General features: G+C 36.1%; 2 protein-coding genes across 2 annotated transcripts in view; both read right to left on the bottom strand.

Annotated features, from left to right (window-relative positions):
* The window catches only part of LOC118747338 (protein rhomboid-like), a 124,478-nt gene that overhangs the window by 19,337 nt on the left and 87,618 nt on the right, over positions 1 to 17,523 (bottom strand). The gene's annotated exons all lie outside the window — the stretch shown is intronic.
* Positions 14,893 to 17,523, bottom strand: part of LOC118747339 (protein rhomboid-like) — a 90,279-nt gene continuing 87,648 nt past the window's right edge. Inside the window, exons 3-4 of the mRNA XM_036481384.1 lie at positions 15,663 to 16,122; positions 14,893 to 15,395 (exon numbers count right to left, since the gene is read on the bottom strand). Of these exons, the coding sequence (XP_036337277.1) occupies positions 15,058 to 15,395; positions 15,663 to 16,122 (798 nt within the window). The 3' untranslated portion in view covers positions 14,893 to 15,057. The remainder of the gene's footprint in view (positions 15,396 to 15,662; positions 16,123 to 17,523) is intronic.

Below are 17,523 nucleotides of genomic sequence, written 5' to 3'. Positions count from 1 at the left end.
GCAAGTACTTAGAGTTATCATATTCGAATAAAATTTTGCACAGCTTATTTTTAGACCAAAAGACATATTTTTGAGCCCGGCAAACTGTATATTTAAAAAAATAGTTAAAATAACGAACGGTCTAATGTACATACATATGTACTAATAGCATAGCCAGACCGCAACATTTATCCGGTTTAGCGACGCAGTTGATTTGATCAAATTTATACCGTAACAGACGGCAGTATTGCAGACTAAGCGAACCGCGAGGTCGTGGGTTCCTTCATCTATCCTTTCGTTTTTTTGTTGTTGTAATTTTTAATAAAATTATACTTCAAAAAATTCAATTGACATAAAAAAAAATAATTATGTAAAATAACATAAAGCATAAAATTAAAGTAAAGGCTTAAATTAAAATAAAATAAAATTATAAGTCCTAAAAGAGAACTAGTGCTTGGTTTACTTTTCATTCACAGCGGACAACAGCTGGCCGTCTTGGCAGTGCTGTCATCGAAAATAGCCCTGATCACAATTGAAGTTAATTCCCGAGGTACTCAATTCCGAATTAACGAGTTGATTCGGTTCAATGCTGCCGTTTGTCTATGCTATAGTATGTCATGTTTACATGAAGATAAGTTTGCATGTTTATTAAACTCATTATCGAATATTTAAATTTTTTTTATACTCGTTAACAACCAGCGTTGCCGCTTTGGAAATTTTTAACCAAAATTGGTATTTTTTTTTCTTTATTTATCAAATTTGGTAATTTATTTTTCAATTTAGTAACTTTTTCGGTTCAATCCCACATGTCACATAGGTCAATACAAGTTCTGATTCCACATTAGGAAGCGTTTCCTTTTATGACCTGGTATCATCCTGAAAGTTAGTTGTTCCAGCGTTCCTTGGTCATTATTTTTAGAATCCCTAACAAACTGCTTGAAAGTGGCTATTGCTATATCTACCATTCACTTTCCCTGCCAGTTCGTCAGCTTTGCAATTACCATCCATTTTCTGGTGTACCCGGCAACCATACATATGAGTAGAATTCTATGTAAATATGCATAAGTTCTCGTTCAAGAAGCTCCGGCGTTCAGTGGGGGACTTCACTCTATCTATGTATGAGTTGAAAACTTTCAGGTCTGCCTTCAAGCGTTAAATTTTTCAGATATTTTCGGCCACTTGTTTACATTATTAAATTATAGTCGCACAAAATGTTGACAAGTTTTAACATATTATTTTTTTTTGTAATTGAATTTTGGTTATTTTTTTATAAAAATATAGTTCCGTGTTTCAAATTTTGTTCAATGTTTAATAAAATTCAACAAACTTTCGTAAAAATGTCGAGCTTTTTTAATTAGATTTCGTAGAAAGATTTAGGGTATGCAATTTTGAAGCCCAGAAGAATAAAGTACAAGTTTTAAATCGCTAAAAATTGCCCCTGGTTTTTTAGAATAGCCTCATAAAAAAGTCCAAGTCGCGTGATCTCAATGGTCAAATGACATCCCCACTACGGGAAATTTTGGGCCTGATAATCCTCTGTTGCAATGAACAGTATCCACGACACTGCATGATCAGATGCCGTCAGTTGTTCAAAATGAAAATAAAAGAGCACAAATTTCTATGTAAAGCAAAACTCTCTGGGAAGACATTAGGTTTGTTCGTCGAAAATCCAGCGATAATTTTCACTCAAAATATAAGACAGTAAGAAAAAATGCTCCCAAATTCTCTCTCAAGTAGAGAAACTTGCAACTTTCTGCACGAACGCAAATTTGCAGGAATTTGCAAGTTTTCCTGCCCGCTAGTGTCCACGGTTGCATTTCAAACATAAGAAATTTGTGAAGAATTTTTAAAATTCATAGGGGCAAAACACTGGATCTGCATGTATATTTCTTGTTAGTCTGACTTTTTTAATATACGTTTAAATTTCTTTGTTGTAGTAATTGTCGGGTTTCTTATATCGACTCTGGTTGAGATTGCATTCCGATTAGTAAGTAAACAAGTATTTACTTACATTTTTCATTTAAAAATCGCTCAAGTTTGTAAATTTTTAAATTTAACGGACTTTTGTCGACAAAAAATCCAACCATGTGCCACAGTCATATGTTTTTCCTAATTGCAAATTACTGCTGGCAAAATTTTTTCCAGCTTGAATTTGCAACTTCTCTCCAAGACATAGTCTTTCTACTTGTGATTAATTTAAATAAAACATGTGAAATTTGGATGAGAAGTTTAGCCGTTTTTTTTGCCAATTTAGTCGGTTGGTCCAAAAAGTTCTGGCAACACTGTTCCGCCCATAAAATAAGATTGGTAATTTTTTGTTGAATTTGGTAACTTTTTCCGGTGATTTTGGTAAAAAAAAAATTATTAAAAAAATGTTGTGGCAACACTTTTTGTAACCAGGAAATAATAAAAATAATAAAAATGGCGTTTACACATTTGCTAGTGCTTGGTCAACCTTCTCCTCCAACTTGTGGGACACACAAGGGAAGCGACCTTTGCACTGATGTTTTCTTACAAAAAAATAAAAATAAATTCCGGAATAAAATTCGTATCCTCTAATGTTCTTGAAAACCTAATAACGTATATTTTTAATACGCTTCAGCTTCAGCGTGTGTGCACTGCGTGGTTATCCCAACACAAGTTCTGAACCAAAGAAAAAATTCTGAGGGTTTGCGTATCGAACTTCTGATCAAAAAATCACTTCTTATATTCTGGAATACCCTAATGTACATGCAAACATTCTGATATATGCAACAGGTATGTGCGCATCAAAAACTAAAGCCTTATGTTCCATTTATATAAAATACCACGCAAATTGTTATGCAAAAATTACGCAAATTAATTTAATTTATTTGAATTTTATCACAACTTTTGTGGTTGAAATGCGAGTGTTTTATTGGCGCACTTAACGCGTTTGTACATAAATTTGATAAATATTTCATTTAAGTTTGCATTATCAGCGAAAACGTAAATAACGTGAAACCAAATAAAACAAAATATTTGTTTTGCACAAAAAAATAACCAAATAACCAAATTCCACAATTTTTTTATTTAACGCCCAAATAAACGAGTTTATTTTAAATTTTTCATTCATACTTACATACATATGCGGGGGACCTAAACTCTTAAGCTGGACCCAGTTAATTTATGCTGCACCTGTCTGGTGGAAGAAAGCAGAAGTGAAGTCTACGCAGACCAAGCTCGGTAAGCTACACCGACCGCGGCTCTCGAGGTGCTTCTTGACCTTCCTCCCCTACTCCCCCCTACAGAAGGACACAATGGTGAGAAATAAGTTAAAATAAATGAAGGAAAATGGTGAGAAAGAAGTTGAACGAAATGAAGGAAAATGGTGACAAAGAAGTTAAAATAAATGAAGGTAAATGGTGAGAGACGTAGTGAGAAAATAAGTATGCAAGTTGAGCAAATCGAGCCGTTGCGACAATTGAGCGAGTCGAGCAACCACTTCTGGTTGAAAGAGGGTGCTCACGTGCGAGTAAGATCTGTGAGACGAGCATGATGGGTATCAAGTGTGTATGTTGAGGAGAAGTTGTCTCCGGGGAGGGAGACAGCATGTGCGTTGAAAGGGAGATGAATGTGTAGTGAAGTATTTGTGTAAGTCGACCAAGTTAAGCAAGTCAGGGGGAGTCGAGCAGGTCAAACAAGTCGCGGGGATAAGCATTACTCCGCTCTGTTCTTGGGTACGGCCTCTAGAAGAGTATCGTGGTGTCTGTGGGCTAAACCGAAATGCGGATAGAACGAGCAATGGTTCAATGTGGAGTAGCATTGTAAGGCAGAGGTTTAGATGGGCATCGAGCCCTACCGAGACGGTTAGTGTGTCCACCACACACTGCCAATTGGTACTGAAGTGCTTGCCCTTAAGGGCGCTGATCAAGGCATTTGAATTGCTCCGTCGTGAAAATTAGCACCGTTTTCGCTCATTATTAACAGAAATTTTACAGTAAAATTAACAAAGATCAGGTCACTATAACCTATTTATTGCCTCCATACAACTGATTGTTCATATAGGGGGTTTTACTATGAAAATGCTTCATTTGGACAACCGATAAATTACGCAAGCTATTAGCTCAACTCGGGTAAAATTTTATTTTAGCTTCTTAAGCACCTGTGCTCATGATACAAAAAAGAAAGTAGTTCCATGGTCACTTTTTCATATTAACAACCGGACAATTAAGCAGATTGTGACATTTCGTACTACCATATCCAATACCTAAAATCCTTAAAATTGTATTATTAATTTTTTGTTTATTTAAAGCATTTTCTTCTTGGAATCGAAATTTGAACTAGCAAATGGTCTTTTGTTGGGTTGGGTATGGTTCGGTTATTTGTACAATGATTTTGCGTTATTGTGTCCACGCCAGCAATGAAAGGATTAAATTTGGTTTGTTAATAAATTCGGTGTGAAATATGCACTTTTTTGTAAAAAATACTGTGTAGTCGGAGTTGGGCAGATAAGGGTTATTTTTTCTTAGCCCCGCCGAAGGCCTCCAATGCGAAAAGGTATTCTGCACGTAAATCCTGTGGTTGGCGTAACCCGAGTTTATATTTTCTGGCAAAATGCTAATTTTATCCCACTTTCAAATGGGTCCCCAGCGGTCAGAGAGGTGAAGGGTGACTTGCCTTAAAGTTTGGACCGTTCTCTTTCTAATGGGTGGAGTCATATTGAAAAGTAAACTATATTTAAGAGATTCGCAAGCCACCATAGTAGTATGAAATTTTACACCATATTTGGTTGTGGTTTCAAGTCCTCTAAACATTTGTTAGCCGTTCAAAACTTTACGACACGCAAAAATACGACACTTACAACACCTTGTGAACCACCTAAATATGCATTAAATTCACACCGAAATGTGTATATCAGAAACAATTGCCTTCGGTATAGAAAACGGTAATAGTCCTGGCTAGATACATTGTAAAATAATCAGGTGACAAAGAGGCACTAACAAATTTTTAAATACTTACATATACATATGTACATATGTTCACTAAAATTTAATTAATCTAAGAATAAAGTCTTTGGGAAGTGATCATCGTATTTAGTGTAAAATTTAAACATTTTTAAGATAAGATTTTAATTACTTTTAAACAGTAAATGTTATTAAAACTATTTTATACATAATCCTAAATTTATGATATAAAATCCCCTCTACAAAAAAACTTAAATTGGGTAACACCGCTTCGAATTTTTAACAATTGAGCAGTTGTCAAAAATCAGCTTTTTAGTCAAAAAGTTGTTTATTGAAACTACCTTCTTTTTTGTGACATGCCTCTGATGGTAGGTGGCAAGAAACATGTGATTAGTTATTATTATTATTATTATTATTAGTTCAACGGGATTTAGACACAAAAAACAATAAAAATGAGTAATTATGCGTGGTATTTGCGTAATATATATACTTATTTAAAATATAAATCATGCATATACGAAAACAAAAATTTCCCTCTCCACTTTCGCATTAACAATTCACAATAGAGCAGTTTTTTCACTAAACAACACTACTTTTCAGGTCGCGTATGTTTTAACCGACCTGGCTGAACCCGGATACATAGCCGAGTTTGTGTTGTTGTTTTGCGTGTATTTCGTCAATTAAGCGAGTATTCTCCCTGCAAACCATTTTTTCAGAGTATTCTGAGTTGTAGAGAAATTTTGAAGAATTCATAAAGATCTCATCCGATTTTTTGCCGAATTTTCTAAAATGAAATAAACTGTGCACACTTCGATTCTTTTACGAAATTTCGGAAGAAAATTAGTAGAACAATGAAAATAATTCTGCTATGTGAAGAATTGCAGAATTTTTTCAGAATTTTCTTTATTTTCCATACAGAAATTTCTTAACGAGTTCGTGTCAACCACTTCATATAATTTTCTTTGAAGATTCGTAAAAAAATCGTTAATGATATGAGATTCCCCTAAAGATTTCGTTAAGATTTTGGGAACTTTGGTTTGCAGGGCTTTTGTAGCTCGGTTGCAAAAGAATGAACCTATTTTATAAATAATAATACAAAGTCTACTGAGAAATTCGTCAAAAACTATGCTGTCTAAACTGTATCTCTTATACGACTGATTGTTCAGATACCAGTTTTTGCGATATACATATCTCCTTTATGTAGGAATCTATAACCCATTAAATTGTATTAACGGTTTACATAGCGATCACACAGCAGTGAAAATCACTTATATATCTCCTCTATCTATGTATGCTGTGAATATTGTGAATATACATATACATTTTTGTGTATTTATGTGAATATACATATACATTTTTTCAAATGCAGTAATCTGTTAAAGTAAAATTTTCAGATGCTCATGAAAGGTATGAAGTCTTCGGCATAGCCGAAGACAGCGCTGCTCTTACTTGTTTATTTTGACTTCAGCGCTACGTAGCGGTTTCATATTTTGCAAATCTATGTCGTACTAGGACTTTCCGCTGGAAAAGTGCATATGTTTATACTTTGGAATTTATATGTAAAGCAATATGGATATAGTTGGGGTTAAAAGAACTTAGGTTGGCATGTGGCGGGATTTCAACCCGCGCCTTCGGTGATGTTATTTAACACACTTAACTCTACATAAGCAAACCGTTATTTAAGTACAAAGTGTTCATTCTTTATTAAAAAAATTAGATCAATATTCAGATTTAATTATGTGAATCGGTATCGGTATATGGAATATCGAGTCTTTTTATCCCGATATTAAGGGGTACCCAATATTTTTACAGCGATACTTTAAATGAGTACTATATCGATACTTTCGATTCGATATCGTGTCCCTATCAACGATATTCCAGACAAGGTGTACATTTCTCTTAACGAACTATATTTAAGTTACTTTGACCATGCTCGAAAAGATTTCTCTGTACTCGGTTCAACTAAATGAGGGAACTTAGAGAAGGAGATAGAATAAGAAAGGGATTCTTGAAAAGTTATTTGGCTGCATTCCAAATGTACCTTAAATGACGTGCTTGTGCCGAGTGTAACTTAAAATTTAAAAAACGCTAAAAAAAAGTAAAATTTTAACTACTTTTCCATCACTGATCTCCAATGTTTAACAAACTGCACTCTTATCTATTGAATTGCATGACATTCATGGCGTTAATTTTATAGACGATTTATTGTTAATTTCGAATCATATTTTCATTTTTCCCATATTGAATTGATAACACATTAAACTAAATGCATATGCACAAAAACTTGTATTAAAAAAAAATGTCGTTTATCATTTATTAAAATTCAGTCAGGAGCACACATTTAAATAAACATTTCATTCCACTGGCTTATGACTATTTGCATTCATTACAAGTTTTTATTTCATATTTATTTAATCCATTTCACAGCTAGTAACATAATGAAAGCACTTGTATGTAGGTATGTACTTTAATATGTATATAAATAGATACATATGTACGTAAAAATGGCACTTCATTAACAACATCTGTATAATATGTTTGTTTAATTTACCGCAATTTTGTTGAATCGAATTTATGTCTGCCATAGATGGTATAGCAAGAATTCTCATTGAACATATAGTATACTACATTAACAAATCGTCTTATTCTTGATAGGCGCTGTGACTGCCTAAACACTTCTTACCGAGTACAACAAAGCACGCCAGTCGATTCTCTTCTGTGCCAACTAACGCCAATGAAAATGCCTTGGGAAGCCAAGTTCTTCTCCATCTGGTCTATCCAACATAGAGGAGGTCTTCCTCTTCCTCCGTTACCAGCATCGCGATCCGCGTCTGCCCGTCCTTTTGCATGGCCCGTAGAGATGGACGATGGCAAACAAAACCGGAAAACGCCTTGGAGCTTTTAAAATAACTCTTCTCCGTGAGCTTTATGGCCCTTGTAAAAGGACCAAATGCAGAGGAACCTGTCTGCGCTTGGAAATATTAGCTGATGCAACTTGACTAAAGAGATAAGCAATTTTTTCTTATCTCGGGGACCAAACCGGCAGACGAAAATAGTCACTAACGGCAATGAATCTAAAGAAAAATCTAGAAATGGGATACCTGCGGCGTGACAGAGACGCTAGCGGATATGAAGCTTCAAAGGTCCCTACAGGGGGAAACATTCATCATTAAAAAACCACGCACGAGGGTGACTCCAACGTTTTGAAAAATCGTAAATTTTACTGGCTCCATGTCTGGTGTGAAAGTAGCGGGTGGCACCATGGTCTGCATAAACTCATAAGATGCGCAGAAGAACGCTTGGCGTCTCTTTATAAGGAGGCAGTTCCCTTGGTAGGCGAGGTGTGGTAGGGTGCCAAGCTAGTGGCCGTGGACAAAGCGGATCATCCTCTTCGTCCGCAGGCTCCTTGCTGAACCTTACACCCCACCGGAATTTGAAGAAATAACTAGTGGCTTATCTGCCTAGCGAGGATCGAGTAACCCTATCAGCAAGCACTGGTACGAAGTCCCTCGGTGCTCTCAGCGATATCAAGGGAGTCATGAGCTATTGCTTCGGAAAGGTGGTCCTCAGGATCCAGTAGCATCAGAGGAAAGTAGGAAGGCTGTTGACTCCGTGAACTAGGATATTGGCTCGGGTCGAGAGCTTTACCGATGAGGTCGACGTCGCAGATGAGAGCGCATATTCAGCGCCCACGAAGGTGATTCTGGAGAATAGAGATTCTTCTGATTAATTTCCGACATTCAAAAGCGGCATCCGCCAATCTTTTGCTCCATCTTGAGAAGGTGGAGCTACCCTTAGCCATTGCATAAGCTTGGGGTTCAAGTTAGTCTCATTCGGCTTATCCAAAACTTGCTGCGGGCTGAACTGTCATGGGAATATGAGGTAGCGCTTGCTTGCATCGCACGGTCAATAGGGACACCCGCAGGGTGGTGTCCTCTAACCCTTACTCTGGGTAGGAGTGGTGAACGATCTACTAGAGGAGCTAGAGCAACACGAATGTCGTGTAACTACCTACGCAGAAGTTGGTGCAGTTATGGTTGAAAGTAAATACTTGGGTGCGCTTTATGAACTGACCCAACGTTCTTAACACACTTGCCGGCCAGAAGTGACCTCGCCGTCTGTTCCAGTAAGACAGAACATGCCTTACTCACTAGAAAGTATAAAACCCCTGATGCTATTCTTCCTGTTCTTCTACTGTTAGAGGTCAGCGCTTACAGGTATCTGATAAGGTCAAGTACTTGAGCTTCATCCTTGAGAGGAAGTTATCATGGGGTCCAAAACATCCACTAAAGGGCAAGAAAATCAATAGTGGCCTTATGCTGCTGTAGGGGAGCTATTGGAAAGAGATGGGATATTTCACCTAAAGTTGTCTACTGGCTCAACAAGACCGTAACCTACCATGTTTTATGGAGTCCTATTCTGGCTAAACTCACTTGAAAAGGCTCACTGGTCACTCCAGGACATGCGCAATTTTAAGGTCTCTCTGGCCCATAATGGACAGGATGAGATCAGGGGCACTCCTCACACTTCCTTTTTTTTGGGGTTTTCAACGGGTCACTGTCCATTCGATATTCACGCAGTAAGGCTAAACATATTACCTGATCCCGTATGTAGCAGTTGCCTGAAAGAGGACGAGGTGCAGTCACCTCAACACTACCCTCTTAGGTGCCAGCGTTGCGAGGCTAAGATCAAAGTATTTCAGGCTCTCGCATCCTTAATTATCTGGGGCATTGAGATAAGCCGAATACGTAATTACATAATCGGTTGGAGGCCTTTTATCGATAAAGTATTGGGTGCCGTTTAGAATGTGGTATAACAAAAGACAATATCCTAATTGTCAAAGTGCGTCCCTGCCATCTGGGACTGCCAACTAACTTAATCTAACCTAACTAGCCTTTTCTGCTGAGAAATATTGGTTTTCATATATTTTGATAACCACTGGCACATTTTATTAACCATAAATACTTCAGTATGTACATTTGTACGTAGCTCCTCTTTGCGACGACCGCATAACCTGACCTAACATATGTATGCGCATATGTATGTTATTATGTGCTATATTACTATTTTTATTTTTTTTTTAAGTTTTGCATTCCTGCAAATAAATTCCTATCTTTGGCTATTAATTACATTTTGCCACTCTCACTAACAGAATTATTGATTAAACGCAAATTATTTTATTTATTTATTTATTTATTTACTTATTCATTTGTGCACTTACAAACATATGTATGTACGTACAGAATCACATACAAGTGATTATTACCAACATGTTTATGTCAATGCCATTCTAAATATTTTCTTAAAATGGTTGAGCATTTATTCTTCATATTCTTGTTTTACATCTAAATGTACGCACATAAATAAAATACACCATTTGTGCTCAATCATAGATATGTATGTACATTAGACTGTCCCAAGAATATATGGAAAAAAATTTGTTTGCAAATTTTGATATGCATACCCTCCATATTTGTGCTTTTTAGCGAAATTTTCGATATGTTTGCGAAAAATTCGATATGAGTTCCATACTTTAACGTATTTTTAGTAAATCTGCATCTCTACATTTTTAATAGGACGGCAGGATTTTTCCCACGGACATCGAAAATAGTAATCAAACTATAATAACCATTGCAATTTTTATCCTTCAATATCCTTATATATATTAATAGGATTTAAATTAAAAACTAAGACTCTTCAAAATGAATTTAAAATTAAAAATCTTGAAGGATAAAATTTTTAAAGGACTCTTTAGACAAAAAGATAACGGGAAACAAAAGTTATAATTAATCTTGGTTCGAATTCTTCTTTCAATTGATATCCATATGTTGTGTAAACTTTTGAAAATATATTATAATTTAGGGTCCTTTGGAAAAAATCCTGACTGCCTGGTAAAAAACTAAAAACTCAGATTTACTAAATATTATGCCCTTGTACTGTAGGGAGTATAGTAATACCGCCTTATATAGAAGTAAAGTTAGTAAATTAACAAAACACTCGAACTGCACAAAGATTATTCTCGGCACGGGTTGCCGTGGTCCAAATTGCATAAAATTTTATTTGGATCGTTTTTGAGACAAAACCAATAAAATGAGTTGGTATGCTCTAAACAAAAACAACTTTGGTTTTTTGGGACAGTCTAATGTACCTACATGTTTGCATTTTTGCACAACTTAATCAAATTTTTTGAATTCCATTCAGTCTTTGACAGATACTTACACCAACAACTCGTACCACAACCCTATCGGAAATAACTGATTTGTCTCAGAAATTAATGAAGTGACAAAGTAGTTGGAAACAAACTATTTATGCAGTTTATGCACTTTAAAGTAGTTGAAACATATGCAGTGTCGGATAATTAGCTTGGTTCCAGGACATCGCCACGTTAGTAAAGTTTGTTGCTTACAAGAAAAAAGGAAAAATTCAAGCTAGAGATGGGCTCGGGATATGGGGACCCGCAGAACCCACGGTACTGATTTCAAAATGGCCGGATTGGCGGTATCGGGAAGGTTTTTAAAAATTTTGCAGGCGGGACGGGACCAAAATTCTTTTCGACACTCCCTATAATACGAGCAGCCTCCGCAAATTCAGAAAATCTTCTTTAAATACGGTTTATGAAATCGAACAGCAAAGAAAAGTAATAATAATAAAAATTGAATTCCGGGATGGGCTGGATCGGGATTGAAATTTTCGTTGCGTGCCCATCTCTATTTCCAACTATTTGTGGTTGGTAAAAAAGTACTTTTTAATTTGCTTTCAAAGCAATTGAATTTCCGACAGGGAACAAATTACTTCATATTTTGGGTTCAAGCTACATACAAACAAATTTCATATGCATTTCGGAAAGACAGTATTGAGTATGTAATACAAGTTCATAAAGAGGTGTTTATTTATGCAAAATATTTTAATATTTTTCCTATCAAAATAAAATAAATACTTAGTAATTAAATTATAACTGTAAAATAACTTAACAACTATGTATTTGCTTAACAAAATAGTACAGCATTTTAGAGTGCGGAGAAATGTTTATCTATAAACATTTAAAGCTCAAGCTATTCGGTATATCGTCCAACCGAATTATTCGAATATGTCTTATAGCCGTTTTCTCAAGTTCGTTTCAAAATGTATCTGCCCTTCAAACACATTTCTTTTTCAGAACAAAATATATGTATGTATGGGCAGATAGATTTTAAAAACTACTTAAGAAAACGGCCATAATTCGGCTACAGCTGGACGGTTAAAGTATTCCAAAATTCAAATAATTACGGATATTCGCTTAAACGAAAGGCGATGCTCTACCACTTCTGCGAACCTTTAATGACTCGACGAACCGACAGTGCTGCTTCATCGCGACTCGCTTAATACTGAACTGGCAGTTTGCCTTTGACAGTATTTAATACGAAAACTTATTGTGAACCCAGTCAGTTTCGGGCACATTGATTAGGATATATCTGATTTTGAGCAAGCGAATATTGGGAGGTAGTTTAAGCAAACGGCTTGAACTCCCTTCGAAATGGCTCTTGATTTACTCTTCCCCGTGTTCAAATTCCGTCAATTTCAATAAGTACTGACCTGGATTCTTATAAAAAATAAAATTATAGTTAAAAAACTAAAAACACGCTTTTATTACAACAAGAACTAAAAAGTATAAAATAATTTATAGATATAGCGATTCCGTTTAAGAAGAATAGGAAGTTCCCTAACTTGATTTAATTTAACTTTTTTAAATTAGCTAAAAATAGAATTAAAGTGATTGGCCCGTAGTCATATTCAAAATAAATTCCACTGTAAAGTTAGTTGCAGCATATTGACATAATTTTTAATGCGATATCTGTAAAAATTGCAACAAACTTTACAGTGGACTTTATTTTGACTATGACTACGGGCCAATCACTTCAATCCTATTTTTAGCTCATTTAAAAAAGTTAAATTAAATCAAGTTAGGGAACTTCCTATTCTTCTTAAACGGAATCGCTATATCTATAAATTATTTTATACTTTTTAGTTCTTGTTGTAATAAAAGCGTGTTTTTAGTTTTTTAACTATAATTTTATTTTCTACTTTTTAGTTTTTTGAAATCTTGCAATTAATATTATACTGTCTGTATATTTCTCATCCTGTCCATTTCTTTCAAGGCGAAGAAAATTTTCCGCACCCTGCTTTTTAGCTACACTTTTTACCTAACGTGCTAGATTTGACCTTAACAAACAAACTTTTCAATGTATTTCAATTAAATTAGTTGTATTGAATATTTACTACAATACTTTCCTTGACGGTTATAGAAAGATCAGCTACGTTTCTGATTGATTTTAATATTTTTTTCCCCTCAGTATATAATATACCTACATATGTATTGGTACTTCAAAGGGCGCTACAGCTGGGTCCTTGATTGTTCACACAATAGTGCTCCTACTGACGTGCCTGATGGGTACCCTTACTAGAATCTCGCTTTCGATTGATAAGTAATACCACCAGGTTTCGATGGGCAATAGCACCAGCCTCTTAGAATAGGAAAGGACCTCACCGAAGCATTTAATACCAAACACGGTTCAGACGGGGTGACTCTTTTTGGTGCGATTTCTTTAATGTAATGTTTGGAGAAGATAATATCATCGATACTAAGAAGGGCTACGAATTTAGTTAGAAAAGAAATACGCTTGGTTCTGGTGGTTAATGAGAACAGAACGATACTTCATTAGAACCAGTGTCAACACCAAGAATAATGTGTGACCTAAAATCCAACAGAGAATCACGCTTTCCAACAAATGCCACTTTAGACCGACTAGTTAATTGAGAAGTAAAGTTCACTCTCGTCATACCTTAGGCGTTGAACATGTTGTAAGTGTAGTTACGGATGCTCCAACCCTGAAAGTTTTCAACGCGGTATCCTCAATCTGTGCAATGGAATGGCCAGATGGAGAAGGACTTGGCTACCTTCGGAGTTTCTTATTGGCGCCAGCTAGTGACAAATAGGAAGACTTGGATGTCGGCTATACAGAGAACTGTAACTTGGGATCACACGGACGGTGTTTAAAAGGTTCGCTATGTTAAGACCTCGAGGTTTCAAAAGATACCATATGTATAGTATACTAACTAAGAATGATCCAATGCAGCTTTTTCAATACGCAGCAAACCTCTGAAAAGTTGCTGAAGAGTCTACGAAATTTAAAATACATACATAGAGTACTAGAGAACTATCCATTCTTTCTTATTTGGAAGTGCAGTCAACAAAGGACGGAGGGCTTGGACAACCTTTTTTAACGAAAATTTTTCCCTTCAACCTTAGGCAATGGAATCATTAGTTATGATTTATAATATTTGTATTTACCTAGGATTGAAATTTCATAGTTGTAAGGCGACTGTACTAAATAGAGTATGAACAACTTTTAAAATGTATTTTTAGAGCTATTTTCTGAATGCAATTTTCCTAAACCAAAAAAAAACTAAATAAATAAATAAATAAATAAATAAAAGCTCAAAATTTTGAGAACAGGAACGAGTGAAAAAAATATTTCTTTCACTCACCCATTAGCTAGGCATCTAGAAACAAGTGCCGATTGGCATCCAATCTATGCGGTGCGCGTTCATTTCCCTTGTGCCTCGAATGCGATCAAAATGGAAAATATAGTCAAGTATGGCAAGTAACGTTAAAGACTGCTTATTTCGGTTTATAGAATTGTTATTGACGTGTATTATCCAAAATTTAATATTTTGTATAGTTTCTTTGGACCTTGGTCTTTATTAAAATTCTTCAGTTTAATTTTTAACTTTGCACGATTCGCCAAGTTTTCCTTACGTGTGACGTTATATATAACTGACTTCCAAAAAAATGTAACGTTAAAGACCACCTAAAACCACATTTATCTTTAAAACAACAAAAGATAGGAAACAAGTGTCTGTATATAATATGTAGCTTTTGGGGTTCTTTTATCAGGAAAAATGAAAAACTGTCGGTTTTCACACAACGTTTATGAAATATAAACGGAAGTATACGTGCGACTGTAACGTTAAAGAAAAAAATGTTGACCAAATAAAAACGTATAGTAACTTTAAACATGCATATGTATTAGCAAAGAGCTCTTTGATTACAAATAATAAACTAACGTAATTATTAAGCTACATATTGTCTTATTACATAAGCTTTGGTGTGCGCTTATGAAATGCCCAAATTATGAAGTAAATGTTGCGTAACCGTTTCACTCTCCTCCTCGAGCCGTTGCCCAGTGACCGTGTTGATGAGGTTGAACGCAATCGCGAATATCGTAAAAGCCAAATAGACGCCCAATGCCAACCACCACAAATGCTTCGACTGCACAGCTTTCGAATTGTCGAAATTCTTCAAAACCAGCAAACCCATTGTGAAGCCCGCCAACGCGCCAGTCAAGTGCGCAACATACGATACTGACGGTAATAGTGTTTTGGCCTCTGAATATGCGACCTTACTGCTGTACTGGTATTTGGTGTAGACTGCATAGCACAGGTCACAGGAAACTGTTGAAATAAAAGTGAAACCAAAAACAGATAAATTAATTTAAAAATGTGTTAAAATGATTTATTGCATATCCGCTTTAATGGTTTGCAATATCAAAGAGACCAATTAAATATGGTTTGTTTCGCAAATTTGAAAATTATTTTGCTGCGTTCACATTAAATTTGCATTATTGTAATTTTAAATACACACAGAGTCAGCACATTAAACACTAATGACCTTCATAGTCCACAATCATAACGAATTCCAACGGTATTTTCATCACTTACCTAGTACAATGAGCCGCGCCAGCTGCAGCATGCCATAGCGCATTTGACCAAAATTGAGCAGAATATTCGCTAAATGTGCGGCCAATAGCGCGTAAACGCCACCGCTTGCGCCCACCAAATACACCTGCGAGTCAACGACACTGGTGCCCAGCGAGCCGGCAAATACGCCCGCCAAATAGATGATGGCAACGCGCGTCGAACCGTGCACCACCTCCAAGGGCAGACCATACGCCAGCTGTACGACTACATTGAAGCTCAGATGGAACCAATTTGCGTGCAACAACATGTACGAGACGTAACGCCACATCTCTAGGCGACGATCTGGCCGATAGATAAGCGACGACTCACTCGCTACGAATTGCTTGTTGACGTTGATTTCGATGAATGTCCCCCTTGGCACCATCGCCGCTGCTGCCGCTAACAGTTGAACTGTCATGTAATCGTAGATGAAGACGACAATCTGAAATGTGAGGAAAAAGAAGTAGTAGAAGAAGAGGAAGCTCAAATGAATGAAGGCGGAAAACTAAGATGCAATAAATGTTGAAATTGAAGATGACTACTGTTTGTTTGCATGGAAATATTGTTGGGAAATCTCTGTTGTATGTGGGAAATTCATTAGGGGTATTCTCGAAGTCTTGCACGATGCACGGATTGCACGAAATGCAAAAATACTATTCCAAATTTCGAAGAGTACGAGAACACCCCATTGCAAAGTGGTAGCATGCATGGGGAGCAAGCAGCGAAATTATGTATCAAATACAATAACAAGAGACAGCAAAAAAAAATTAAGTGAGCGAGATGAGAGGAATGAGAGAAATATGTAGCAATTCCAACAACAAAACAACTAGCACAGGGTCGCTTTTATCTTGCTATGCTATTTTGCAAAATATATACATGGGTTTCGACGTTGCATATTTTGCAGCGATAGGAAATGTTGTTTCCCATGAATTTTCTTGTTGTGTGTTTGCAATTTATGCAATCCGTGCAATCCGTGCTACGTGCAATGGCTTTGCAAGATTTGGAGAATACCCCTATTGTGTTACGCAAAGTGCATGCTTATTGTCTAAATATAAAGTACGGTTATGCAATTTTAGTTGTCGGGAGCAGAGCGTTGAATGAGGTTGACTTCGGTAGTGTTTGAATTAGGAAATCTGAAAAATCGCATAAATTGGCAAACTGCCACGCCGCACTACACTAGATGGCGTAAACTCGGAAAGCTTAAATATCAAATATGGTCGAAATGGACCCACAGACACGCCCACCAATCCATTTATAAGAACTAAATTTTATTAGCGTAGTGGGCGAGGAAATTCTCTTCATTCCTAGGCACAGGTACTACATGGCAAATTTGACTAAACTCGGATCTCAACTGTTTCTTTTTGCCACTGCTTATATATCGTTTAATTAAGTTTGTAAATGTTCTCAACTCTGAATGGCCAGAAAATGATGAAACCTATCGAACTTGGCATTAAAGTTGAAACAAACTCAACGAAAACCGAACATTCGATTACCAGCGTTGAGTCCGTGAAATGTCTGTTCGAATTTTTACCTAAAAATACGTTTCATACAACCAGACTGGTACCCTTTCTGCCACACAGGCACACATAGGGACGAATCAAGAATATAGGACGACAAAAATATTTATTCATATGTATTTGACACATTTCAATGGAAGTTGGTATTTAGGGCTTTTTGTTATCACTGATTTCGAAATATGGCGGACGATTTTTTTTTTTAATTATTGATTTTTATGAAATTTGGTATCCAGGGGCATTCGTCGTCGCTGATTTCGAAACTGATATTAAATTTTCAAAATTCAAAATTGCGGATCCAATACGACGGACGACTTTTTTAAAATAAT

This window comes from Rhagoletis pomonella, unplaced genomic scaffold (genome assembly GCF_013731165.1).
Source record: "Rhagoletis pomonella isolate Grant_MI unplaced genomic scaffold, Rhpom_1.0 Rhpom_scaffold_00011, whole genome shotgun sequence".
Classification (NCBI taxonomy): Eukaryota; Metazoa; Arthropoda; class Insecta; order Diptera; family Tephritidae; genus Rhagoletis; species Rhagoletis pomonella.
The sequence above is the reverse complement of the archived record's forward strand: the minus strand, read 5'-3'. Positions and strand labels throughout refer to the sequence as shown.